General features: G+C 52.2%; 1 protein-coding gene across 1 annotated transcript in view; it reads right to left on the bottom strand.

Moving 5' to 3' along the window:
* The window catches only part of EXD3 (exonuclease 3'-5' domain containing 3), a 67,444-nt gene that overhangs the window by 15,464 nt on the left and 24,509 nt on the right, over positions 1-27,471 (bottom strand). The window contains exons 12-19 of the mRNA XM_053473888.1: positions 27,032-27,170; positions 26,262-26,481; positions 26,051-26,160; positions 25,669-25,873; positions 25,232-25,395; positions 24,947-25,123; positions 24,767-24,820; positions 24,279-24,410 (exon numbers count right to left, since the gene is read on the bottom strand). Coding sequence (XP_053329863.1) covers positions 24,279-24,410; positions 24,767-24,820; positions 24,947-25,123; positions 25,232-25,395; positions 25,669-25,873; positions 26,051-26,160; positions 26,262-26,481; positions 27,032-27,170 — 1,201 coding nt within the window. The remainder of the gene's footprint in view (positions 1-24,278; positions 24,411-24,766; positions 24,821-24,946; positions 25,124-25,231; positions 25,396-25,668; positions 25,874-26,050; positions 26,161-26,261; positions 26,482-27,031; positions 27,171-27,471) is intronic.

The raw sequence follows: 27,471 nt of genomic DNA, 5'->3' as shown, positions 1-27,471 counted from the left end.
AACTGCAACAGGTGCAATAGTGCCGGTCCCTGCCCGCACTCCGCATAATCCATAATTGCTAGGCCGTTAGATTGCTAGCCTTTAGGGTTCCCACAGCCCCATTCCCCACCCGAGGAGCAGGTGGAAACCCCGCCGTGCCCCGCCTACAAACTGCATGGTCCGTACTTGCCACACAGTTAGATTGCTAGCCTTTAGGGTTCCCGTGGCAGGTTTTTACTCCATCCAAGCTCCCTCTGGGGCACCTTTGTGTGGCCGCTCTCCCCCCTCCTGTTTATTTCTGTGCCATGCACTCCTGCCCTCTCCCCCCGTCCCCCCCCCCGGCTTCCACCCCCCTCTGTGTGAATAAAGCTTCTCAGTGCATTATGACGGCAAACAGGATGGTCTACAAATAGCCGAGGGAGAGCGGAGCGCAGGGAACCCTGCCGGCTGCCAGTTCACACCGGCCCCCTGATGGCTCCATCAGCCTCCCATAGGAGCCCCTGGACTCTGACCCAGGCCAGCCAGAGGTCCCTAATTAACCTCTTCAGCCTCTAACTGCCCCGCTCCATGGCAAATCAGAGGTTACAGAAAGCGGAGATAGTCTGCGGGAATAAAAGTCAAATGCCCGTTAACCGGGAATCCAGCCGTGTGATGATAGCGTGTGAATCCGCACACATGGGTTAACCCTCCCACTCCCAGACAGCCCACCGATGCGCTTCGGGTTTCTGTGTGTGGCCCCTGTTACTGAACTCAATTAAATGGTTTATTTTTTGGGGCTGGATTAATATATTTGGATCAATCGGAACATTTTTGGGCTGTAATCGCCTGCCTCTGCCGGGGTTTTTAAGTATATGGGAAATCTGTAACGAGGTATTTAGTAGTTCTGGCCCAGCACAGTGGCTCGCGCAGGTTGTCTCGTGGCTAGCGATGGTTACTTGGGGACGTCCGAGGCACTGAAAGGGTGAATTGAACGAAATATGCCAGAGGAATACGAAACCAGGGGTCAACGCGCCTTAACCCCTTACTGCCAGGGAGGGGGGGCTGTGAAAGCAGAGGTACCGTGTCCGATTTCACGAAACCCAACACCTGCTGAACGCAGACAAAAGCTGGACCCCCCTCCCCAAGAACCGCAGAACCGCCGTGGCATCTCCCCCCTGATGGAATTTAAAGCCATCATTAAATGTTTTATGTTAAATAAAGTAAAAAGTTTAAAACCCCAGAGGGAAACGGCAGAGCAGACAAGTGCCCGCACAAATCCACCTGTGCTCAAGCAGGGATTTCACCCCCCCCAACAAAACCGCCTGCCATGCACGCTGGGATGACGGACGCTGGGATGACGGACGCTGGGATACGCGACCCGCGTATATTTACTAAACCCGGCAGCCGAAGCCTGGAAACGTTACAGAATAATATCGAGCGGCGGCTACAGGCTGGATGAATGTAGGGCTCTATATATATTTATGGCTGTATATACCGCAGCCCCCGGGTTCTAAACACACCCGAAGCCAATAATCTCACTTGTTACCGAGCGCCGATAACCCAACTCCTGCGGTTTGGGAAGAAAGGGGGATTATTCCTGCTGGGAGCCCCCCGCCTCCCCTACTGTATATTCCGCGCATGTAAATTCAGTCCAGAAGGAACATCTTCCCACGGGCTCCGGGGCAGCACGAATCTGCCACCCCGGCCAGCGACGGAAGAGGAAGCCCCTGGGAAAAAACCATTGGGGACGGGGGTAATAACCTCCCGGGAATCTCTCGAAGCGCCGGGGGGCGGTGATGAATGGCCCGGCAGACACGCCGGCACATCGCCTGTGGCTTTAGGCACATTAGGAATAATGATTAAAGAAATATATATATATTATATGCATATTATAGATTTCTATCCAGTTCTAGAGTTGGAAAAGCAAGGGCATCAATTAAATTTTGGCAAGAATTTTAACGCCCGGCACTCAGAGGGTTAACCTTCTTCTTCTTGCATTATCACAAGCTGCTCGAGGATCATGGGAATTATAGTTTAAGACCAGGGGCCAAAGCTAAGGACTGTGCCCAGAAATCCTGTACTGATGACAGGTATGGCTGGAGGTGTTTGCAACGCGAATCATTTCATACCCAAGGGTAGTGAATGCACGGACTGGTTCCAGCGCAGATGGTAATAGCTGTTTCTAGTAACAGCCATGTAAACGGTCTGAAGTTTAGATAAAATAGCGTATATAAATATAATAGTCGTTTGATTCCCAGATAATTGGGGTGTCTCCTGGCTCCCCCACCTTGCTGGTTCCAGGGACCGGGGTCCCCCGAGGGATAATGACCACCGAGGCTCAGTGGAGGGAGAACGGCCAAATACTCCCTGGTGATGCATTAACCCCCTGGGTGGCTCGGTGTAGTGGAGGCGTGAGTCGTCTCCCCGGCCGAGGAAGTCGGTATTGTGCTCGTGTTACGCCTGTGTGCTGCGGGCAATCTATTTCCCCGATCCCAGCCGCCGGTAACACAACGCGCTGTGCGCCGCCAACTGATGCATCATGGGAAACGGCGGTCGCGTCAGACTCCTTACCGAGGCACCCAAGGGGTTAATGACGAGCATAAAACCCGATAGAGATATTCCTAGGAAGACGTTTTACCGGCTCGAGACGATATGTCTCTCGATTCATCCGCGGATCCCCTTCACGATCACCGTTATTATTCCCCGTCACGGAAACAGAACTTTAGACAAAAACCCGTTTCTGCGTAAAACGAATACATTGTAACCATAAAGCGATCCCCTCGCCGCCGACGTCACCCCAAAGACGCTTACCTGGATGTGAAACGGCTTAAACGGCTGTCGCGTTCCTCGTTAAACGCTTTGCACGACTTTTACGAGAAATCTGCACGCAAAGTAACTCCTCGCATCTCGCGGCCGGCTTTCTTCCGATTGGCTGCCTCACTTTCTAAATAATACAGTTTTCTACGGGCCGATACAGAACGGGCTTTTAAGTGGCGATACAGAAATAATTGCGGTAATATTTTAAGCGTAATTCTTTAGTTATTCAGATTTTGCCGTTTTTACGGAGATCCGACTGGATAACAGTTTTTGGGTTTTTTTTTTGTTTTTTTTTTTAAGTTGAACGCGATATCATTTTATTGGGAATGGCGTCTAAATGCATGTCCATAAAGTGAAACCTTTTATGAAATCATGCCAGTTCCTTGGACTTCCGTAAACAATAGATGTCTAAGGATATTATATATATAATACATAATACATATATATATATAAATGGTTATTATATTATTTATATAGTCTGACAGACTAAGACAAACTAATACATATATGTATATACATACGCCCATTATATATATATATACACACACATACGCCCATTATATATATATATACACACACACATACGCCCATTATATATATATATATATATATATACACACACACATACGCCCATTATATATATATATATATATATACACATACACACACACATATGATATAGCTGCTTGGTTAATCGGGAAGGAACGGCACCGTTTGAAGGGGTGGCTCTTTTTTTCCCAGGGCTCCGTGGGAACCGTCGGCTTTTTGGATTTTCCAGCAGGGGCTGGGAAGATAAGGATTGGTCTCGAAGGCAGGAGCGGCTCTTTCTCCCACCGCATGGAGACGATGTCAGCAACTCAAAGCCTCATTAGCTGATAGGAGCCGAGCGGCTGAGCAGCATCTAATAGGAGGGTAATTGAGGTCCAGGGCTGGGAACGCAGACGAGAAAGGGGACAATTATGACTCTCAGCGCTTTCTCGCCCGTGACGTCCGGCCACCTCCAAAGAAGGGTTCTTTGGCATCTGTGATCCGGACCTCAATGGGCAAATTAGAGGTGCCGGCATGAATGGGGTGGAAATAAAGGGGACATTGATTAAGTCATACTTCCCACAGCTACGTCATGTCTTTAGCTGCTACATGTCACCCGCCGGGCGTACCGAGGTCAAACGATGGGGAACGGGATTAAAATCATTTTACCGCATGCGCGATTATTCCGTATCAGACTTTTGGAATCACCCGACGTTTTCACGACTAAACTCTTAAATCTGTGTTTGTCCAAATATAAAAACAGTAACGAGAAGCATTAGACTAGGAGCGTAGATCGGTAATAATTGTGTAACGTTGTGTCATTTTTAGCGTATATTTGAAATTAATGAAACGCGGTGAAGGGCGGCCCCCCCGTAGCTGACGGTTTCGGGACCGAGCGTCTGGGTATCGGGGGTAATGGGTTTCCTGGGGCAGGGATGGCGCAGGGCAGTTTTTCCAGCCCCCCGGTCCTGTAAGGAGTCCCCGGCTCCCACGGGCTTCTTTTGTGCCTCTTGTGACCCAGCAAATTCTGAGTGTGGGAAGCAAGTCCTTTGGGAGAGCCCGGGCTGCTCTCGGGGTCTCGCTGACGGACAAAAGCGAAGCAGAGAAAGAGACAGCGAGGAGGAGGCCGGGTCTGGGAACCGGCGCGGAGAGATGATGCCTCCATGGCAGAGGAGAAATGGTGCCCGCTGCAGACGGGCTGATTAACCCTGAGATGGGAACGGAACCGCTGTCTGAGGGGGCGCATGTTTAGATTTAATAAAATCTGATCAGAAAACTCGAGCCGTAATTCGTAACAGAAAGAGAGATTCCTGTACCCGCTGTAGGGAGAGGCGGGTGTCTCTGTACCCGCTGTAGGGAGAGGCGGGTGTTCCTGTACCCGCTGTAGGGAGAGGCGGGTGTCCCTGTACCCGCTGTAGGGAGAGGCGGGTGTCCCTGTACCCGCTGTAGGGAGAGGCGGGTGTCCCTGTACCCGCTGTAGGGAGAGGCGGGTGTTCCTGTACCCGTTGTAGGGAGAGGCGGGTGTCACTGTACCCGCTGTAGGGAGAGGCGGGTGTCACTGTACCCGCTGTAGGGAGAGGCGGGTGTCACTGTACCCGCTGTAGGGAGAGGCGGGTGTCTCTGTACCAGCTGTAGGGAGAGACTGGTGTCCCTGTACCCACTGTAGGGAGAGACTGGTGTCCCTGTTCCCGCTGTAGGGAGAGGCGGGTGTCCCTGTACCCGCTGTAGGGAGAGGCGGGTGTCTCTGTACCCGCTGTAGGGAGCGGCGGGTGTTCCTGTACCCTCTGTAGGAAGAGGCGGGTGTCTCTCTACCCGCTGTAGGGAGAGGCGGGTGTCCCTGTACCCGCTGTAGGGAGAGGCGGGGGTCCCTGTACCCGCTGTAGGGAGAGGCGGGTGTCCCTGTACCCACTGTAGGAAGAGGCGGGTGTCCCTGTACCCGCTGTAGGGAGAGGCGGGTGTTCCTGTACCCGCTGTAGGGAGAGGCAGGTGTCCCTGTACCCGCTGTAGGGAGAGGCGGGTGTCTCTGTACCCGCTGTAGGGAGAGGCGGGTGTTCCTGTACCCGCTGTAGGGAGAGGCGGGTGTCTCTGTACCCGCTGTAGGGAGAGGCGGGTGACTCTGTACTCGCTGTAGGGAGAGGCGGGTGTCCCTGTACCCGCTGTAGGAAGAGGCGGGTGTCCCTGTACCCGCTGTAGGGAGAGGCGGGTGTCCCTGTACCCGCTGTAGGAAGAGGCGGGTGTCCCTGTACTCGCTGTAGGGAGAGGCGGGTGTCCCTGTACTCGCTGTAGGAAGAGGCGGGTGTCCCTGTACCCGCTGTAGGGAGAGGCGGGTGTCCCTGTACCCGCTGTAGGGAGAGGCGGGTGTCCCTGTACCCGCTGTAGGGAGATGTGGGTGTCCCTGTACCCGCTGTAGGGAGAGGCGGGTGTCCCTGTACCCGCTGTAGGGAGAGGTGGGTGTCCCTGTACCCGCTGTAGGGAGAGGCGGGTGTCCCTGTACCCGCTGTAGGGAGAGGCGGGTGTCCCTGTACCCGCTGTAGGGAGAGGCGGGTGTCTCTGTACCCGCTGTAGGAAGAGGCGGGTGTCCCTGTACCCGCTGTAGGGAGAGGCGGGTGTCCCTGTACCCGCTGTAGGGAGATATGGGTAGTTTTGGCAGCAGCCATGTACATCTCTAATGCTCGATTAGGCTTTGCCTTTTTTCCCATCGCGCACTAGAAGGAAGGTGAAGACGGGAAATCGGGCAGACGGGGTCAGTGCGCAGCGAACCCCCCGTATCGGCCATCGCCGGGTCACCCAGTGCAGAGTTACAGGAGGCTTCATGCTGAATTTCCCCGGCACATTCACGATTAGTCATGGGAACCCCGCAGCCCATCACGGACAGCCTGTGTGTGCCAGACGCCAGCAGCACCGCGCTCTGAGAATGGCTCGCGGGAGCCGCGTTCCCACACACTGCCCTCCTGTTTGAGCTCCGCGCCGGCAGTATACTCGGCTCCCGCTCTGGGCAGTGTGCGCCCGACAGCCGCTCTCACATTCCGCTCATTCCAACGCAATTATTGCATTAGGTTTAGACAGCGCAGCAAGTCCGTGCAGATCAGGCCTCAGACGCGCTGCGGATCCGCAACTTAAAACAATTATCTGCCGTGCAGGAGACACGGAGAGCGCAAAGACGCAAATCCCCGAGCTAAGACGCTGCGAGCAACGCGGGGGGATTCAGACCCTCGGCTGCCAGTAATAGCTTGGGAACGGTTTACCAAACCGCGCATGGCCGCCGGGCTGGAATCGGAGACACCGACAGGTAGAAGCCCCCCTTGGAGTTAAATTACCTCTCCCATCATTCGGTGTGAATGCCTGACGTGGTGCCATGAAAGCTACAGTGCCCCAAAAACGTACATATTAGCACCCCCTTATTATATGGAGGCGGAAGAACCAACATGGAAAATATTCCCAAAGGAAACATATATAAAATATAAAATAATTATTATTATTAATAAAAATAACAGCTGCTATATCTCAGTTACAGCCCGGGTTAAATGCAAGGTATTCTGGGGTCACCATTATTATTATTATAATTATTATTATAATTATTATTAATTGTTTTATATAGTTCCCTGAAATAATCAGATCCCGACGGAATCATTTATCTCTCCTCTCTCTCTCGCAGACTCGCTTGGAAAATAACTCTTTCTTCCTTTGGATTTCTGAACGCCATCGGTAATACGAAGCGGTTCGCGGGGCGACGTGCCGGCCGCGCACCCGCAGCCTTTGTGCTATTTTTTCCTGTATGTGATAAGAGATTTTCCCAGGCTGACAAACTCCAGGAATGTGGAAGCCGCTTTCTGGAGCTCTCCGATAGATAAATACACGCTGGGCTCCCACCTAAGTACCAGCCGGAGCCCGGGCCCCGAGGTATTCACGTATACATTACGCGGACAGCGGGTCACTGACCCCACGGCTCTGCTCTTACGCCGCCCGTACAATGGAACGAAATAAGCGGGAGCGGAACGCGCGGCATTCGCGCATGAAGTATTTTCACAAATTCCGAGCATTTTTTAAAAATTTTACTAAAAAATGGGAAATCGATCCCAAAATTTTTTTTTATTACGGAGCGACCGTGTCCAAGCGCTTCATGGGGAGAACGTCACCCGCGGTCAAAGTCTTGAGACTCCGACCCCACCGACAGTCTGCAAGATCCCAAGAACCCGCGTTGGAGACCTCAAGTCTTCCTCCCAAAAAATATCCATGTTTTGTATTAAAAGAGTCCAAAAAGTGACGCGGCCGCAAAACAGGACACAAGAAACGCTGCCGCCTAGCCTGAGGAGCTCACATAATCCTAAAGTTACATTGGGGGTTATTTAGATAGGATGGGGGTAAACTGGCTTTATATAAATGGTAATGAAAAGACCTTGAGTTCTCAGTGCCTGCAGAACTAGGTCTAGGATTCACTAATTACAGCAGAATTGTCCTTTTCTCACTGACCCGGTACCCGCTCGCCACGTGACGCCCGCCTGGGAACCTGCTCTACTTTTCACACCTTGGTTGTGATTTGAACATTTTACGGGAATCTTTCTTCTCGCCTGCTCTGCGTTGGGTTCGTGGCTAACCGTTTGGCCGCTTCCATTTGTGAAGTGGGCATTTTACCCGACGCGGGTGTCGGGCCGTCAGCTTTTATTGGTCCAGGCACGAGACATCGGCGTGAGAGAGAAAGCGAGATGAAGGCGAGGAATATAAGAGGCTGGTATTCAGAACCCGCCAGCATGCAGATAATGGCTCTGTCACCACTGATGTCATCTCAGGGATCCTAAAATAGGTTTCCCAACGTTCTGGTGGGAAACTCTCCCGTCCGTCCGCGAGCCGCCGCTCTCCTAAAGGTCCCATCCAAATAAGGCTCTCGAGAGGAAGCAGAGTTAAAAGGCTACATAATCCCCCTGGGAGAACGGAGACTCCCAGCTCCCGACTCGGGGAAAGTTGGGAGTTTGTGACAAGTCGCTTATTTTACCGAGGTCAGAGGATACGAAATGACGAGGAAGCGGACGCTTCTCACGGCAGGTGACGAGCCGAAGCTAGGAAAGGGGGTTAGATTTTTAAAGAATACGGTGGGATTGTTGGTCACGTTTGTTCTAAAATGGGGGGGGGGGTCCGCATTCCATCACCTGCCCAAAATGATCGAAAAAGTAACATCAGGTGGAAAGTTAGCGGAATTGTGTAGAGGAACCAGGACCGGCTGGGAAAAGAACAAAGAGATAGGACATCAAACAGCGGGAAGCGTAAGAGACGTGTGGAGAGGCTGCCAACTCAACGGCACGGAAAGGCTCCCCGGAAAAGGTGCCGGCGGCCCAGGTTTGCCCTCCGGCAGGTAGACGGGAGCGAGCGGACGGGTCGGCCTCGCCGTGGGTGACAGCGCACCCAGGAGACACGGCTTCGCAGGGTAAATATTGACTGACATGCAAGGTTGAATGGGATCCCAGCCAAACAGGAGGGACACGGCCATGCTGTACACTCAGTGCCACTTGTTTGCATTGCACTCATTAAAAGGGGAGGACTGAGATTGAGCAAACACATTTGTTTGGATGTCAAAGGCGCAGGGGAGAGGCCCTTGGGCTCCGAGCCTTCTCTCCCTCCCTGATATTAGATCACGTCTCCAGTTTTTTATGACAGGCCACCTCTTCTGTGAACCCGTCTAACAATGGTGAGCGAGGGCTTTACACGGTGTCATTAATCTGTTCCGGGTGCAGCTCGCAGGCCGCAGCGGAACGCACAGCCGCTTCTGGCACCGACGCGGGAGCAGCTCAAACAGCGGCCGTTCCGCGGGCGGCCAAAGACACGGCACTTCACAGACGCCATCAAAACACATCCAGATCCATCGGGTGCACGGATACCAACCAATGGCCACGTTCAGCCTCGCTCCATCCACTAAGCTTAGTTATTGACACTCGTTGGAAATTAGTAGGGAGTGCGCCTAGCGGCACCCTGGGTGTTAGATGACCCTCTTAGACGTTCATTCTGTAATCGACCAAAACACCAAAAAAAGTAGAGTAAGTCTCGTTACACGGGGTCGAGGTCTCTTCTGGTCCGACCACCGGTGGCCTGACCTGTACCCAAGAGACATCCTTCCTCCATGTCATTTACATTTCAGGATAACCCTGAACGAGGTGCAGCTATAATTGCGATATAATATATGTAAAGAGATGCATGAGGGGGGTACACAGGAGCTGACACTCTGCGGAAATAGAGCTGAGATAGTAAAGTTCTCCCGCCCGACAGTTTGCGATTATACCGGGTTCTGTGATCAATTCCTGATCGGATAGCTCGAGATCAATGAGGGGTCCCTGCGGCAGATTAACAGGAGGCCTGGGTTTAGCTAACAAACACATCTTTGCCACACCTGGACCTCCTAGCGCTTGCGTGAGCTCCAGCATGGCTAATAGAGTGCTAGCTCTGCACCCTAGTTTCATCTCCTCTTAGCATACATTGCGCTCCGGTCTTCGGTGGGCCCGAGCAGGTGAATCATACAGCAAGGTACGAAAGCAAAGGTAGCGCATGGAGTAGCAGCGAGTATCCGGCTCAGAGATCCCTGTTTCCCAGCCATTCAGGAAGTGACAAGAGTCTTGGTGACCCTGATAAAGGGTTAATCTGATGTGTGCGGCGGTTCTGTGGGAAATCTCTTTTTCGAGGGCACTGCTTGCCTCTCCGGGATATTTTCCCATTCCATTTATATCAGGGGCAGCCCTGGGGTCCCGGTTTTCCAACCGATTAAGGCTCACTTGACGAATGACCTCTGCAGCGCACGACTTAACCCTGTACTGGCCGCGGTGACGTGCAAAGCCGCAGTGTGCACTGCCGAGCTGGGCGGTCGGGCAAGGAAAGGGTTAAGCGCGAATATGGGGACAGAGTCACGGATGCCGTTGCGTGTTCCAAACCAAATAACCCCATGTATGTCATCGTCCCTCTAGTTATAGAGATAACTAGATAACCTAGTAGATTGTAAGCTCCTGGGAGCAGGGCCCTTCTGTAACAACATTGGTAACAGCGCTACATGTTATCCTGGCGGTCTACAATTTAATTGTAAGCTCCTTGAAACAGATCTCCGTTCTGATTGGTATAATGCTGCCCAAGCCCTGTTCTTATTGGTTAAATGCTGCCCTATACTCTAAATCACGTTCCTCCTCATAGTCGAAGGTTAAGAGCGGCACTGCGCCTGTGTCGGGAAGGGGTTAATGCCGGCAGCGCCCCCGTCTCGCAGGGAAGGGGTAACCCAGCTTTATTTCCTTGTCGTCTATCCATTCCCGGGCCCCGTCTCGCGTCACTCAGTAACACAAAGGTTAACGGCTGCCATTGTCCTCTTCACACTGATTTTATCGCGATTATTTTTAATCATTACTATTTTGTTTTTGCCCTTTCCACAGGAAAAGAGAAAAATCCCAGAAGCCCCTCGGGGCCGCCGCTGTCTGTACGGAACTCTGAGCAGCCGATTACGCTCAGCAACCAAACACAGCCAAGACGTCTCACGGTCTCCCCTCTTCTCGTTATACTTCACCCAAACCAGCCCTGGAGGGGGGCGGAGTCACAGACAGACAAAATGGCTGCCTCCGTCAGCGGATTCCTGACTATAAACATATTAAAAAAAATTACTTGGCGCTCATAAATTATAACGGGAACCACAAGACCCTTTTACATGAAGCTAAATGGGGCTCCACAAGTGTCTGTCTGCAAAATAAACAATGAAAAGTTTTCATCATTTTGTCAGAATGACTGGAATTTACATGGTGCAGGGATGTGAGAGGCAACAGACACGCTTTAACAGGTCCAGATCTGGCCTGAAGGGCACCCGATGCACAACCTTAATGTTTGACCTGAGGAGACCTCTGGGATCTATTGAGAAGTCCATCCCGGCCGAGTTACCCGAAGTTCAGCAACCTGTCTGTTTGCTAAACACAACTCGACTCAAAGGGAATATGAGAAGCGAGGTAACTTGTTTCTTCATAGAAGTTTGAGATGAGTTAAAAAATAACTTCAACCCAAAAATATTAATTTGACTACTCAACACGTGGAGAGCTGAGTAAGAACTCAACAGGGAAAATGCACTTGAAGACCAAGTAGATTGCCAACGTTGCCAACGTGACCAACTTGGGTGACCAACTTGACACAGAGGTCAACAGATGACTGGGTCACACTGGGTCAAGTTGGTCACCCAGTTCCATGCTGTCAATCGACTTGGTCTTCAAGCGCACCTCTCCTGTTGAGTTTCCGCTCTGATTGAAGCCTCCATCTGTTGACGAGTAAAATTATTGTTCTTGGAATGAATTTATTTTCCAACTTTTTATGATAGACAAGTTTCAGGTGGCTTAGTCGAGTTGTGTTGAGTGGTTTATGTTGGCTCCTGGCCATGGAGACTATCTGAAGTTCCCTGATAACCTCCTTTTAGCTTCTGGGGCTCCGATGGGAAGAAGCTGCCTCTCTATCTGCGCAGTCCCCACACCTCCTACAACCTCTGCTCCACTTACAGAGCCTCACGCCAGGCTTCTTAAGACAAGAAGGAAGCAGGCCGAGTCGCCAAAGGTGGAAAATCTTCTACAAAACCTTTAGTTCCTCGTCCTCTTATTATCTAAACGCCCCTCAAACAAGTAACGTTCCATTTCACTTCGTTCTTTGTTCTCCGGGACATCCTCGAAAGGACGCCTCAATGTATTCTTCCTTTGAAATAAATATTCTGCTCTGCGGTTAGGGGCGCCGCGGAGTAAGTTCGTTACGGGGCAGCCCCGTCCATGCGCCGGGCTGCTGTTCGCTCCGTATAGACCCCCAGGGGCTTGTGGCTGTTTTCCTAGAGCCTGAGAAGACGCTGACAGGTAGTGGGGATTAGGTAAACCCGTCGAGCCGGAACACACATTTCTGGATGAGGGCCAGTCAGGTAACACACCCCTGCCTGCTCTCCGAGGACGGAGTCTACAAGCCCGGCGCGCCGTCACTCCCATGTGGGGAATGCGTTCAAGAATTCAGGGAATTGCACCGCCAGACGGTGCGCGACCTGCAGCTACGAAGCTCTGCCGGCTGCACGGGGCGCAGGTGGAGAGGGCCGAGCGGGGGGACGCTCCCTCACGGCTATGAAGTGTACAGCTCTGAGCAAGACTCCTGTGAACTTTCACGGGAAGAGGCCAACGTTAGACTCGTAAATCTCGCAGCGAAGGGCGCGACCGATCGTACAACCTGCCCGACATCGCCACCCTGCGAAACTCTATTCCCAGGGCGCGGAAGCCGCACCATTAAATAAACCTAGAGAAACAAGTTTAACGCACGCACTGCGATGGAAGGGCCAATGTAAGACCATACCTGTCCACCGTACCAGCTCTGCTAGAACGCCCCTCCACGCAGCCACCGCTCTTACACAACTATGCGTTTTCTCTGCCATTATACAAAAATAAAATGAAACCAAACGCACAGCGCTCTGGAATATGTTGCCGATACGGGGAAGAATTAGCGTCAATGCAGCCAATAAATGGAACATATGAGAATCTATCCCCATGGACAGACGGGGCTACACCTGCCGGCTCTTCGAGAGGAACAGGATACTCTCTGATTAATTCGATAAGACGGAGATCCTGACGTGCGGCCACAGGATCGGGGGAGAGGATGACACCTGGAGCTTACTCACCTGTTCCCTTACCTCACCCCAGCGCTAACAACCCACGCCCCGGGGCACCGAGCCGAACAAAGGCAGGGAATATCCCCAAACTGTACCTTCTCCAACATGAAGGGCGGAGCACAGGCCGCCCTGTGACGTCTCCTGCGGGTATATGACATCATATACATTATATATTTATTCAAAAATATTTATTTCAGGTCAGGTTGGAAAAGGAAGTTTTTTTTATAGCTTTACGATTTCCATTCAGAGCTATAAACGTTTCGCCCCGCGGTGAAGGAACCGGACGGAGACGGCCTGAAGAACGGGAACGGTAAAGCCCAGGTGTGACCGGCTCCAAGAATCCGCTTCATCGATCGCATCAAATGCAGCGAAACGCGCGGGAATCCATCGCATACCGCATCGGTCCTATAGGCAAAGCTTTAACCCTTCAGAAACCAGACCTTTAATGTAAATGGGACCTGGGCCAACGCTTCCTAGCTGCTCCTAACAGATCGTTAAACTCATTAGCATTGATGGCCGGGGGTTAAAGTGGATTGTAATCTCTCTGTGGCTCCTGATATCTGTTTTAAAGAGCTTACAATTAATTTAAGCAACCTGAGTCTTGCCTCCATCCACTCCCAGGATAAGACCACATCTTCCTTCACATTAAATAGGGGGCCGTGGACGCCGTGTTACCCATTAGCGTTGAGGACCCGACCGCGTTGAGCATCTGTCGGTGTAAGCGTGTGGACGTGTGGACGTGTGGCGGCCGGAGCGTCCGTGTGGGATAGCGTGTGTGTCTGGGTGACAGCCCGCCTGTGGGTAGCCCAGCACGGCATGGTGTCTGTGTTTGTAAAGGAAGCCGTTTGTGGTTGTGTTGTGTGACAGCGTGTCCGTCAGGACGTGGAGGAAGCTGCACTGCGGCCCCCCGGCCCATCCGTCCGCCCGAGCCTCCCCTCCAGCTGCTGAGCATCAGGCGCAGTGTTTATTTACAAACTTCCGACGAAGGCCGGGAAACGAGCAGGCGTTAACGGGCGGAAGAGCCCCACCAGGAAGCACGAGGCTTGGATGAGAGAAGAGGATATCCCCCGACAGAGCTCCGCCTGGACCAGGGTGCAACAGGTCATGTTGGGGGCTTACAGGTCGGGTGAGACCTCCGGCCAGATCATGCCTCTGCCGGGCGCTCTGCATACGTGTAACGACGTGCAGTCAGGATATTGTCCTTCATGGTGCGCAAACCCCCATCGAGCCGCATGTTCCCGGAGCCCAGGCCGGTGTATGAAAAAGACGGGGAACTCAACGCTGAAGGCGGCTACCTGATCCCCAAACAGATTCCCTCCTCCCTGGACCATGACGGTGCGTTTCAGTCCCAACCTCGAGGACGCGTCCGGTGACCGATACGTTCCGTGTGGCCAACACCGGCTAGAAAAGGGCATATCGTGGCCAATAAAGAAAACAAACAGAAGCTGGGTTATTAAAAGCCCCTTCACTCCGTTCTAAGCAAAGTTGCCCAGATGATGACATCACTATGACATCAGAAGAGCTATTGGTGGAGCGTCTGCCTCCCCCACACACTTCACACTGGAGGAACTGATAGCGTTACATGATGTGATCACAAACCTAACGGTGTGCGCTCCGGATCTACGTCTGCATCTCATCCATCCCCATAAATAATCCCCCCCCGACGGCCAACAAACGAGCCGACTTCACGCCTTTGGCTCCTGGGAGAAATGATGTCATCGAAATATCTTTCATCGCGCCGAGAGGTTTAATGACATAAGTGGAAATTATGCAGGATGAGAACGAAACCGCCATTTAAATCAAAACGTTTATACGGCGCTGACACGTTTATTGGGGGGCGCCGCGGAACCCCGAACCCCCGGCACACTTCCAGTCTCTGTTTCTTACCCTTCTGCGTCTACGTGTCCTGAGTGGGTCAATATACAAAATATCAAAAAAAACGTGCCCGGCCAAGACAGGTGCATGCTGGGAAATGGGGGGCGAGAGAAGAGAGTTATTGAAACGTCTTGAAACTTTGTAACACAGAAAGTTACGAGTTTCTCCCGCTGTAACAACTCAAACCTTAATCAGTCGCTGGTCTCGTCTTAGATTCAGGAGCCGTATGTCTATCCCACGCATGTTTAATACCCTCACTGTATTACCCTCTACCACCTCTGCTGGTAGGCTGTTCCACCGATCTACTACTTCCTTACGTTACATCTTAAGGACACATTAATAAAACAGGCTGCTTGGGGAACTTTTAAATAAATAAGTCTGTAGAATAATGAATACGAGACCAGGGCTGAAATCACACGGGAGGAAGAAACGGCCTAAGAGGGGAAGCCGAAAGGAAGCGAGAAGGAATCCAAACAGAGAGGAGAGGGGGCCGCAGGCGGATGTCCCGGGCCTCTGTATACTCTCCTCTAACAGGGTTCACATCTCCTGGAAGCCCAGAACCCGCTTGCTTCCTGCCGGCCGGCGCTGATCATCATCTCTCGGAGAGAAACTCAGCACAAAGGGGTCTCGGAACGCGAGGGGCCCGGAGGAAGCGCCTGCTCCGGCTGACGTACTTCTTATTGTGTCTGGCCCAGGCTGCTCTCACGGTTCTTGAATTTGGGCCAAAAGCTTCAGAAAGAATTAACCTTGAGCTGTGGTTTTTCCCAGCGATTGGGAGGGGGGGCAGAGCGGGGCAGAAGCAGCGAACTGGGGCGGAAATAACACCCCCCCCACCATACACACACGGTGACGAGGTTTAGGAGGGGCGTCCGTTCCAAGGTGTTTTAATTATTTTGCATTAAAAAAGAGTAAATAAGTAACCGTCAGAAAGTCAAAGTCTCTCCGTAGAGATAAAGCTGCCAAGAATATCCGGATTTCCCAGAAAAACAAGAGCAGCGCCAGAGAGCTCGAAATTCCCATCGCGAGACCGCTGTGCGGGCAACGGACGGCTCCCGGTACCCGGGCACGGGGGGCAAGGGCAGGTCTGTCCGGGGTCAGGGTAAATAAGCAGATTCATGCTGCGTTGGGGCAGATTCTAGCTGCGACGTTTCAGAGCCAATGCCGCAGGGGCAGATTGTTGGGTTTATTGGGCAGAATCCGAACAGATTCCCAGGTTTAATGGATACCTTCTTGGGGGGGTCTAATGGTTACGCAGGAAGAGTCGTTGGGTAATAGGGGTAAGTTAAATGGCATTTCTACAGGGTAAGGGGGCAGATTGTTGGGGTAATTGGGTGGATTCTCATGTTGATGAGGCTGATTCTCATGGAATACGGGCATTTTCTCAGGGCAAATGGGCACGTTCTCGGGACGGAGGGGCACGTTCTCGGGACGGAGGGGCACGTTCTCGGGACGGAGGGGCAGGATCTCGGGACAGAGGGGCAGGATCTCGGGACGGAGGGGCACGTTCTCGGGACGGAGGGGCACGTTCTCGGGACGGAGGGGCAGGATCTCGGGACGGAGGGGCACGTTCTCGGGACGGAGGGGCACGTTCTCGGGACGGAGGGGCACGTTCTCGGGACGGAGGGGCACGTTCTCAGGGAAAAGGGCTACGTTTTCATCCCATTCCCATATCTCATATGACCTGCCCCAGCACCGGCACTAATACCCTTGCCCGGGGCTAAGTTGACAAGCAGCTCTTTACCCCTGGAAAGGGTATATCTCTGTGTATAATGGAGCCGCCTCGGGAAGCAGCTCTAAGTGGGTCTCACATTTCCGTAGAATAAAGGGAGACGCTCTGAACGGCCCCCGGCTACACATCTGAACTTTTCTCACCGTATCAGAAGGTGGGCCGACGGACACGTCACCGAGGATTTGCCCCACCTGTCAGCAGTGTAGGAAATCACTCCGTATCCTAAAAAGAACCCCCCATCTCCTCCACCCCCCCCCGCCGTATCTCTCCCTTCCCAGCCTCGGAGTCTCAGGACCCCCCCCAGCTCATTCCCACCGCCCTTGGGAACACCGGTTCCCCCTCTGTGCCGTCTCTCTCAGTAGCTCCCGGGGGAACTTGCAGAAATAATGGCGTCCCAGCGGGGGTCAGAGGGCCGACCTCTCGCCGAGTCAGAGAAAAGGAGGCTGGTGGGAATGGGGAGAGAGGAGAGGCTCGCAGGCAGGAGCACCAACCCTGGGATTTTTATACCCCCCACAATGGCATCCAAAGGGCACTTCGCTGCGTGACCCGCTGCCTCACCTCCAGTAATAATAAATGCAGAAAAAAATCAATGCGGACAAAAATAGCGAAAACTGGAAAACTCTCAGCAAATGAATTTAACTGCTGAATAAATAAATAAATAAATAATCAAAAGAGCAGGGATTTGGGGGGCAGAAATTCTAAGGCCACGGAGGCAAGAAGCGCATGTTCCCAATTAGTGGGTTCCTGGGGAGTATTATATCCGGGGTCCGGATGGGGGGGTTCCTGGGGAGTATTATATCCGGGGTCCGGATGGGGGGGTTCCTGGGGAGTATTATATCCGGGGTCCGGATGGGGGGGTTCCTGGGGAGTATATTAAAGACGAGACCAAAGACTGATTAAAGTTTGAGTCATTAAACCAAGAGAAACGGGCGACTAGACGGGCCGACGGGGGCCGATCTGCCGGCAGGTTCTGTGTTTTAGGTTTCTGCGCCTACCAGGGCAGTTACTTCCCGCTGCCGGGACCTGGAAGCCGGATCCAGACGCTTTTGCCTTTGCTGCCCTCTCATGTCTGAAAGAGACTTTAAGTCCTTGGCACAGAATTCTCATTCTGTCGGCCTCATCCCGTGCACGTATAAATTCCTTCACTGTATTAACCGCTACCACCTCTGCTGGGAGGCTGTTCCACTTTCTTGCCTGAAGATAAGCCAGTATGTGCACCCAAGTTTTGACCCCTTGTGTAGAGCAAATTACAGACTGCATGAGATCAGAAAGCAAGGCATTCAACGCGTGCCGACCCAGCTGCAGCCACCGCGCGGTCAGGACAGGCAAACCCCCCGGCCCTGACAACGTGTTAGTATGTAGCGAGAAGCGCCGTCTGCCGCCGCATACGTGTTCTTATTTTCTATCACTCCTCCTGAAACACGCTGGGGAGTACAAGATAAAAAAGAATGAGAATGTATCGAGCCTAAAAGTGCTTGGAATGTACCCAAATCCGGCTGGTGTGTGACATCATCACGGCTCATGTTGGTGACATCACTCTGACCTGGCCCCTGGGGGCGCATGGTGTGTAGGGGGTTAATGCTTGCGGGATTGTGATGGGAAGATGGTGATGGAGAGTGATCAGGCGGGGGGGGGGGACACCTTTTCTCGGAAGCCATCGCTGATGAGGCTACAGCTGCTGCAGGCCTGGCGAGCATCACACGTGGGAATGGAGATTATGGGAACCGCCGGAGGGGCCGCCGTCGGCCCCGCAAACATCACCCTGCTACATATTAAATGGGCTACGATATCCTGCCAGCGAGCTTTACCCTTGCCGTGTCTTCCTCACCTCCTAGAGGTTAACAGACCGGGGTATCAGACGCAAAAAGCCCAATTAAATCCTTCCCGGAAGAAAAAAACCCGTCGGGTGCCATGAGGATTGCTCTACTTTTACCCATTTCCATAAAAAAACTGCCCTTTATGCAGAACCCTCATTACTTTAATAGTGTTTTATTGCTCTTGGCTTAAACCTAGCTGATATGTTGCAGACACATGGAACAGCCTCCCAGCAGAAGTGGTAGAGGTTATATGCGTAAATATCCTAATAATAATAATTTCATTAGATGGTGCACGTGGCTCTCGCACGGTTCGTATATAATGCATTTGGATGAGATCGGGTCCTGTCATGGTACCTAAACCCAGCCCCGTCTGCATCTAGGGTAACAAGCGGGGCAGAGGGGCAGCTGGGAGGGGGCAGTTACACAGGGGTTCAGTTCTCCTTTATCTGTCTGCACCCTGCATGTACACAGCCTGGCGGGGTTTATGCCCCCACGGCCCGCAGTATACTCGGATGTAACTGTCGGGGGGTTCAGAGACACCCCTAAACTCCAGCTGCAGAGCCCGCGTTCCCAGCTCTCTAATGAGCGCGTAACTCCTTCAGCGCCAGCGGGGCTGCGGGGAGAAGATCCAGCTGTTGGGTTTATGACATGCAGCTGTGGAAGCGCCTCGACACTTCTCCTTCCGATCTCGCTCCCTCGCGCTTCCATTCATTCCCCGGCCAATTAAACGGCAGCCTCTGGGAGCAGAAACTCCGTTAACCCTGCCGGGCCTGGCATCCCGGCAGACGCCGCCACCCTCCACGGCCCCAAACAGAATGCGCCAGCCTATCCGTCTCTTGGAAGTATGGGCATGATGGGAGTTGTGATCCTCGGCAGACTAGGGTGTGAGAAGCGTCACGTCCCTCATTACAAGTCACGGTTCCTTCATCCGAAGGACGCTTGGGTTTTAGAAGCCGTTCTGGGGGTTAAATTATGAGCAGTCGCCGTGGAAACCAAAGCTAAATTCCATCACTCTATTGGAAGTTCTACAAACAATCCATTGTAACAGTTATTGCACTGATTTAAAGGGAAAAATGACCAAAAACATTCAAAATGAACTATAATATTAACCCCCACCCTCTGAGTGCGGGAATCAGGACCGTCTCGGGCAATCTAACGCAGTTCTCTTAGTCAGTGAGGGTATCAATCGTTACCGAATTGGCTTATTTTCTTTCTGCCGCTAACATGATAAACTATATGCCTGCCCTTGGCTATCATCTGAAACCCTTCGGTCAGTGAAATAGTTAATGCCTCGGGGTGAAATCAGATACCCCAATGACTTGGAATGCGGAGCTACTGCCAGCCGGTGCTGTGTGCTCTCACGCCACCTCTGGCCAATGAGCGGAACTGCGCCCCCAAAAACGGGTCCATCTCACCCAGAACCTTTAAGAACCAGCAATGTCCTACCGAGAAAGAGCCGGTGTCGCCAGCGAACCCACCGAATAACGAGGCGCGGACCTCAATATAAGTCAGTATTACAGGCAGAAACAGAAAAATGACCAAAATCATATCTGTACCCCTTTCTTGTGAGCCAATGAGACACCTGCGTGTGCGTGGACCTGATGACGCTAATGTGACCTTTCGCTATCATGATTGTGACTACCGAGGTCTAGGGGTCACCGGCCCTTGGCCACTCACAGAACGGCACGGGCAACTAATATCGCTCTTTTTCACGCAATGTCGCAATACGAAGGGATGATGATGCTTTGGAACGTTAGAATTTGCTCTCGGGGCTTTTGTAAACGGCAGGCGGTCCGTATTTTGGGTAGAAATCCCCCCTAAGCAGCATTCTAAAGAGAGCAATTAGAAAAGCATACATTAAGATCAGCTTAAAGGGCAGAAGCGAGGGTCTGGCACGCCGGTCGCTACATGAATGAGCTTTATTAATGAATAATGATACGTCTTTGTTAAGCCGCGCATGGTGGTTTATTGCTGGCAATGACCAGGGCAGGTCGGGTGATATAAAGGCATCGCTAACTCTGGAGTGGAAACCGGCGCATTCTCTGCAAATGAAAGGGCGAGAGGGGGGTTACCCCATGCGGATGTAAATGAGGGGGCAGCCATAAAGCCGAGCGGAGGGCGTTGGGTGGACCTGGTGGCCGGTGGGGTCCGGAGAGGGGAGGAGATGGATGCCGCTTTCTGAAAAGCCCAGGAATTTATAACGCGTATTCATGACCGACGCGTTCAAAGGGGCCGCCAACAAAGGGGGCCGGGAGCCGAGGCCGCGCTGTCAGGACCTCGTTATACCCTCTGGAATGTCCTCTTCTCAGGACGAACCCCCAGCTGCCCCTCAATGAGCCTGGAATTGCCCCAAAGTTAGGATTCTATCATTAAGTGCAACTTCCATTCACCTCCGGCTACCGGGGGGGGGGTAAAGAGGACGATCTGCCCTAAATGCTTGGGGGTTAAGTGCAGTCGGATGCAGCCATTATTTCCTTGCCGGTCACAGAGCTCATATATAAGTATATATAAATACTGGGGGGGGTATATATATATATGTATATGTATATACCGGGGGGTCCCCACTTCCGAGCGCCCAGGCAGAATCAGGGGGCATTTATAACGGGTAAAGACCCCGGTGATCAGACGGAGACAGCGGCCGGTAATTCCACGTCCTCACGTCTCTCATTCGCGGCTGTTTGGAAACTGTCTCGCTAGATTGTAAGCTCCCGCGAGCAGGGCTGGAATCTCTCAGAATGGCACGGGGAGGACTCCATATAACGGATCCCGCACAGAGGCTGATAAAAGGCCGAGCGCTTTGCATGTACGGTGAATCTAGAACACAAAGCACGTTACAAGCTCCGGCGTCTCCATGAAGACGCTGCCTGCCAGTTCCCCGATAAAATAGAAATTAAATCTATATTCCCCCCCCCGTATTCCTACCCCCTATCCGTGCCGCCATTCTCTATGCCTGCTCTAGATTGTGAGCTCTGTGGTTAAGATAACACTTAAAGGTGCAAATAGAAATGCTAATTCAGAGAGCATTAACCCAAATAACAGGACACCTGGATCAGACCGGTATGTAGAATAAATCTGCCCCCGGGCCATGGGGTCTGCATAGTGCACTGAGTGGGGTATGTGGCCTGGGGGGCCGGGGAGGAGGGGGGATTCGCATGCTTCTCACAGGCCAGTACTGGGTTTGAATGGGCGGAGAGTGGGAAGGAAGGGTTTATTCATTAACTAATTGGAAGGTAATTAAGCCTTCAAAAGAAATGCACTGTAAAGAGAGGCGGCCCCCCACCCCCCGCGACAGATCGAGCGTGAAACGGGGCGCGGGGCGTTCGCCTAAAATCACCGGCAGCAAACGCACATCAACGTTAAACATCCTAACGATAAGGAAGGGGGTTCGAGTTCGCACGCGTCGGACGTCACGCGGTGACACAACGTTACAGCTTCCTAAATACGTTTAACAACCGGGGCAATTGTGTTAAAATGACACGGCAGCCGCCATGACATCATCAGAGTCCCCTCCATGTATTCGCAGGAGACTCGTTGGGACTCATCTCCGGAAGCTCCGACGCAAGGGATCCAGGGGTCTAACGAGACCCCCAAACACATGTGCAGGAAGCCCCCCATCCATTTCAATACACATGCTTTTTCACCGGCGATTGGCTGATTCAAGAAATGCGAGAAATGCAATCAGCGGAGAGGGAGGAAATATTATTTATGCATTTACAGGTATATAATCAAATAAATTGTGTGCATTTTTCGTCGGTGGGGTTGTTTGGGGTATTAGACCCGGAAAAAATCGCCCGGATCCTGGAGACGACAAATTCCAGTCCACTGCTTCCATTCTGGATGTAAAGAGAAAAAGCGAAGGGAAAGGAACCGGGAGACCCAGAGAAGGACCCTCGGGCCGGCACAAGCGGAAGGCCAGGCAGGGAGTTAATAGCCCCCCGAAGGGGCATGAAGCAGCAGACTACATGTCTTTGGTTAAGGGGGGCTTGACTTTTACAGCTGACTCTTCAAAAACTGATCGGACCAAAACCAGGGCAAACAAGCTGTGCGTTAATACCCCGGAGACCGGCGGGGAACAAAACACACGCAGATCTCGTCTCGCGGCCGGCGGACCCCGAATCTGGCTGCCTTCCCCGTCCCTAACCTTCACGGCCCGCTGCGGAGGTCTTGGCAGGGGATACGGGGGGACAGCGTGTGGGAAATACCCAGGACTCGGCCGCCGGACGGGGCGGAATTCACATGGCGGGCCGGAGCAGACAGGACAGGGGCCACGGAGTGGAGGCAGGGGGCCAAACGTGCTACGGGGACAAAAAAGGCTCTTAAATCTGTCCAATGGACTAATTAATAAAGACATTAAACGAGCCATTAATTAGAGTTTAAAGTTTGGGGACAGAAGATCTGGCGCTGGTTGGCACCCATAGCTGGCACTGACCGGCATCATGGCTGCGGTAGACATATCCTTGCTTTGCGGTATATATATATATATATATATATATATATATATATATGTATGTATATGTGTGTGTGTGTGTGTATGTATGTATGTATGTATGTATGTATGTATGTGAGTGTATGTGTGTGTTATCGCCCATTTCATTTCCAGCTGACGAGGACTGCTAATTCCCCCGGGTCAGTTCCTCTCCACCCGGGTCTTTTGTTTGCATGTTAAAGAGATTCCTTTGCAGCGGCCGCCGGGGAAGGGCCGGGAAGTGAACGTGTCGGCGCCCCGCAGCCCACCGGGGTGACATTCGCATCAGAAATGGCATATTACATGTCAGGCCAGGGTATGCGCAGAAAAGCCCCGGCACGCCGACACCTCGCAGCCTTTGTGAACGCACAGCGGGGAAGACCCGTGGGCCGCGCATAGCATTTCCTCCCGAAGTCACTTGTGACGGCGCCATTACCCGGTGACGCTCCCCCCGTTCCAGCCGGGAGATATTACGGGGTCTGTTTATAAAAATCAATCCCGGTACAAAGTTTTAAAAGCGTTGCATTCTCTGTCTGGTAGCCGAACGCGAGGTAACCGTTAAAGCGCCTCCGCCGGGGCGATAAATGTTTGTTTCTTGAAATAACGAAGCCGCGCCAGGACTCTTCGCTTGCAGAGCCTCTCGCTTTAATCTCAGGTATCCTGCGGTTTGAATTGCAAACCAGAAAAACGTGTTCTGAAAAACCGATTCGGCGCGGAATGCGTTCCCACGTCCACGGATCGCATGAATGAGCTTATTCATTCACAGCGCGAGTGCCGGCGAGCCTGCGGAATCGCATAAAATATCCACACCGGCCCACAGCAGCTCTCTCCGGACGAGCTGGAATTAAACGCGACAGCCCAGAGCTGGCCACTGAGATTCCGAGGCGCACGTACGGCACTGCCGCATCTTACATGCCAGCCACAGGGGGCGCCAGCCACGTCACAGACATATTTCGTTGGTCTCGTCTTAGATTCAGGAGCCGTGTGTTTATCCTGCGCATGTTTAATCCCCTCGCTGTATTACCCTCTACCACCTCTGCTAGGAGGCTGTTCCACTTATCTACCCCCCTCTCAGTAAAGTAAAACTTCCTTCCATTCCATCTCTAGTGTTAGATTCCAATCTCTTGGCCTTTGTTAATAAGTTGTATGGATTTAGGATAATTATAAGCAAGTGAAATAATTACGTCTCAGACGATTATAAACCCTTTCTGCCCTGATTAACCGCAACATTAAAGATACCGGCTATGCATGTACCGGAGCGGAATATATAGAGACCTTGCGTATCACAGACACACCGCACCCCCCGCAAGAGATTCCCGTCATCCCCTCAGCATCAGACCTCGGCGGATATTGGACAGCGAGACGAGAACGACAACAGAACATCCAGATCGCCCAGAACGCAAGCAGAACGCAAGCAGAACGGCAGGGCCAAGACTGAAGATCAGAGGCGTCTCTTACCTGGCAGCGGCTGAAGACGTCTTTGAGGGTGACGCGGATGTTGAAATGTTTCAGGACCTTGATGGCCTGCTCCTGCGCCTTCTCCGAGCAGTTCACCCGGAAACATCTTCCTTCCCCGACCTGGGAACGCAGCTGCGAATGGGGAGCGGAGAGTTATTCCCCCGCCATTACTACTCCGAATTATACAGTACCGGTATCAGAGACTAAGACCCAGGAATTCTATTACATACTACATGTTCAATGCTCCCCCAATCATTAACGAACGCATAGAAAAAACTATATACGCCGAAACCTTATTCCGTACAGCAAGGGAGCTCCATGCACCCCTAGGGCAGAAGTCATTGCTCTAGGATACGTCATGAGGTGTGCATGCGCGTACGCACCCACCCGCGCAGTGTGTCATTTATGTGTATATACGTTCCCTTCTCTACATGGTGAGGATCAGGGCTCGTATCAGCCGCAGCGGCACCACACTCCGGAATACTCACCGTCTGGTAAGGGAAGCCACACGTCAGGATGACCCGGCCATCTTGTCGGGCGATCTGTAAGATAACGGAGAAGTCATAAGGACTCTAACGCCACAACCCAGAGAAACAGGCTCAACCGCCAGCCCGCGGTCCAGCATTGGGACCAGACGGCCGCGCTACGCAGTACGGGCGCTTCCTCACCTCGGCGGCTCTTCTGTGGTCATCATCGTTGTCCAACATCAAAACATCGACCCCTAGGCAGCGCAGGTATCGGCCCAGGCCCTGAAGCATGTTATCACAAATTACACTGAACTCCCGGGGGGACAACGGCCGCTCTGAGGATGGACTGTAAGTCTCCTCGGGGGGACGCTCCAAAATCTGGGAAAAATATATAATAACAGACTACATCTCATCCCAGCGAATCAAAGCCATTGGAAATAATTTAATTTCTTGTATAAAAATCACCACCTCGCCTATGACCCGTACCTGTTTCTTGACACTGGCGCTCTCCCTGTAGTGCGGGTTTTCCGGGCTCTTTTGGGATACGGAGGGACCTTTGAAAGACTCTTTGAAGTTGGCGTTGAGTCCAAATTGCTCTGGGTGCAGAGACAGGGCTTCGTAAACCCCCAGCAGACAATACGCATCAGCAGCTGGGGCGAGAAAGCATATAACATGTCACCAGAACCCACCGGCGGGGGGTGATTCTAATGGCATTGCCCCGTTTAAAAGGCAGAGACACGTTCTCCTTGCCCGCAATGGTATAAATCTAAAAACCCAAACCCCAGTCTGGGCAGACCCCGAGATATTGATAGTGATCAGACAGAATATAAACATCTCCAGGATGAAGGTCTCTGCCCGTTGACCACGTTGGCTGGCGGGACACTTTCTGTTCTTAGGGCCGTATCGTGCCCCCCCTCTAGTACCTGCATACAGGATCTGATCTTCCCGCAGGGGGCGTTTGTCCCAGTTTGATATTTGCTCCGTCTTGTCTAATGGTTTTCCCAACACGTCTTTCACCAGGAGGCTTAGTCCTTTTTCCGCTTGCTTTGAAATACTGTCTCCGCTTGAACCGTCAAAGACGTCCACGGGCCCGCTGGGTTCCCTGGATCTACGGTGGGTGCGCAGGAGCTGTGAATAAAAGAAAGCGGTTCCATTAATTCACGGCTGGGTCCGGGGCCAAAGGTGAGTAAGGAGTCTCAGGCCACCATGATGACCCGTTCTAAATGTATGATCCAGAACTCCCCCTTCTGTTGCTCCGTCTACCTCTCCTCCATCATCGCAACACATCACACGTCACAAACGTACCTGCTTATGTATCGCAAACAGGTCTACAACCTGCCGCCTCTCCTTTTCTAGTCCCTGAAATGCGTTGTCAGTGGAATCCAGGCTTTGCAGGTCTCCTAACATGTCGTAACCTACAGAATTTTTATTTTGGGGGAAAAATAAAATTAGTAATTTTTTTTTTCCCCCCGGGTAGCGCTCTTCTAAATGACACCGAAAAGCACTTGATATCAACCTAGCTTTGTGACTGTGGGAGACAAGAACAGGTCCCTGATGAAGCCGGCGAGTTGTCCCTTTTTATCTTTCATCTCCTCCGTGTCCGTCAGGTTTTCTGGCAGCAGATCCAGCAGGAAAACGGCCTCCTTTACCGCCACTTGTACCAGGGATACGTTTGGCCTTCCCAGACCTCCAAACAAGGGTCTCCACTCCATGTCCACCCCGACCACCTGTCCGTCCTACAGGGCGACAGAACCATCATTGATGAACCATTCCAACACGACAGTGGCACCACATCGATATCCTATAACCTGGTTTCTAGCTTCTGGTCTCATCCCTGACCCCAGACCTTCCATCACACGGTCCAACTTTTACTTCACACTTCAGCTTATGGCTCTAACGCATTAGCCCCACATGTCCCTGTTTAGTTTGCCAGTCCCTTGTTGAGACCCTCTCTCCTCCCCTGATGCCCCCTCTCTTACCCTGATGCCCCTCTCTCCTCCCCTGATGCCCCTCTTTTCTAGGAGGTCAGAATGTTTGCTGGGTATGAGGGGATCGCAGGGTTCTACAGCCCTAAAAGCCCCGATAATGTGTATAGAAACAGCAGACTTTATGAATGAAACTGTGTCGTTAAAATACATGATTCTGAATATTTACTGGCATTTTACTGGGAGTTTCCGTCTGTTGGATTCACTCGCTAGCCAGTTGTGTTTCTGCGGCCCAAACATTAGGCTAGATTAACGCTCCGGGAGGGCATTTGCCGGCGTCGCCCCCCAGCGTGGCTGTTACCTGCAGCACTAGGTCTCTGCAGAGGGTCAGATCCGCAGAGCTTTGCACAAAGTAGACGGCGTCCCTGGGAATGGGAAGCTGGTAATACCGCTCCTTCCTGGACTGCAGATCGTCACGGCTTTTGTCGGTGTCCGGCAGCCTGTAACATTGAGCAGAGCTGGTGAGAAACGCACTTATCATTAATAAAAGCTCTGGGAACGCGGGACGGAGGAAGTCGCTGTGACAAGGTGAAATATCTGGGATTTCAGCCCCAGAAAAAAGAAAAAGGGAGAAACATAAATAGCGACATTATTGCCGAAGCTCGAGGGGAGTCTGACTTTGGCTTCTGCATGTAAACGGGATTAATATAATCGGAGCTCAATGCAGTTCTTCATAATTCCTTCTTTACCCCTCATTCTTTTACCGAGCCCACCCAACATTATTATTTATTGATTTTATTC

The sequence above is a fragment of the Spea bombifrons genome, chromosome 8 (assembly GCF_027358695.1).
Source record: "Spea bombifrons isolate aSpeBom1 chromosome 8, aSpeBom1.2.pri, whole genome shotgun sequence".
Lineage (NCBI taxonomy): Eukaryota > Metazoa > Chordata > Amphibia > Anura > Pelobatidae > Spea > Spea bombifrons.
This window is presented reverse-complemented; position numbering and strand designations above follow the sequence as displayed.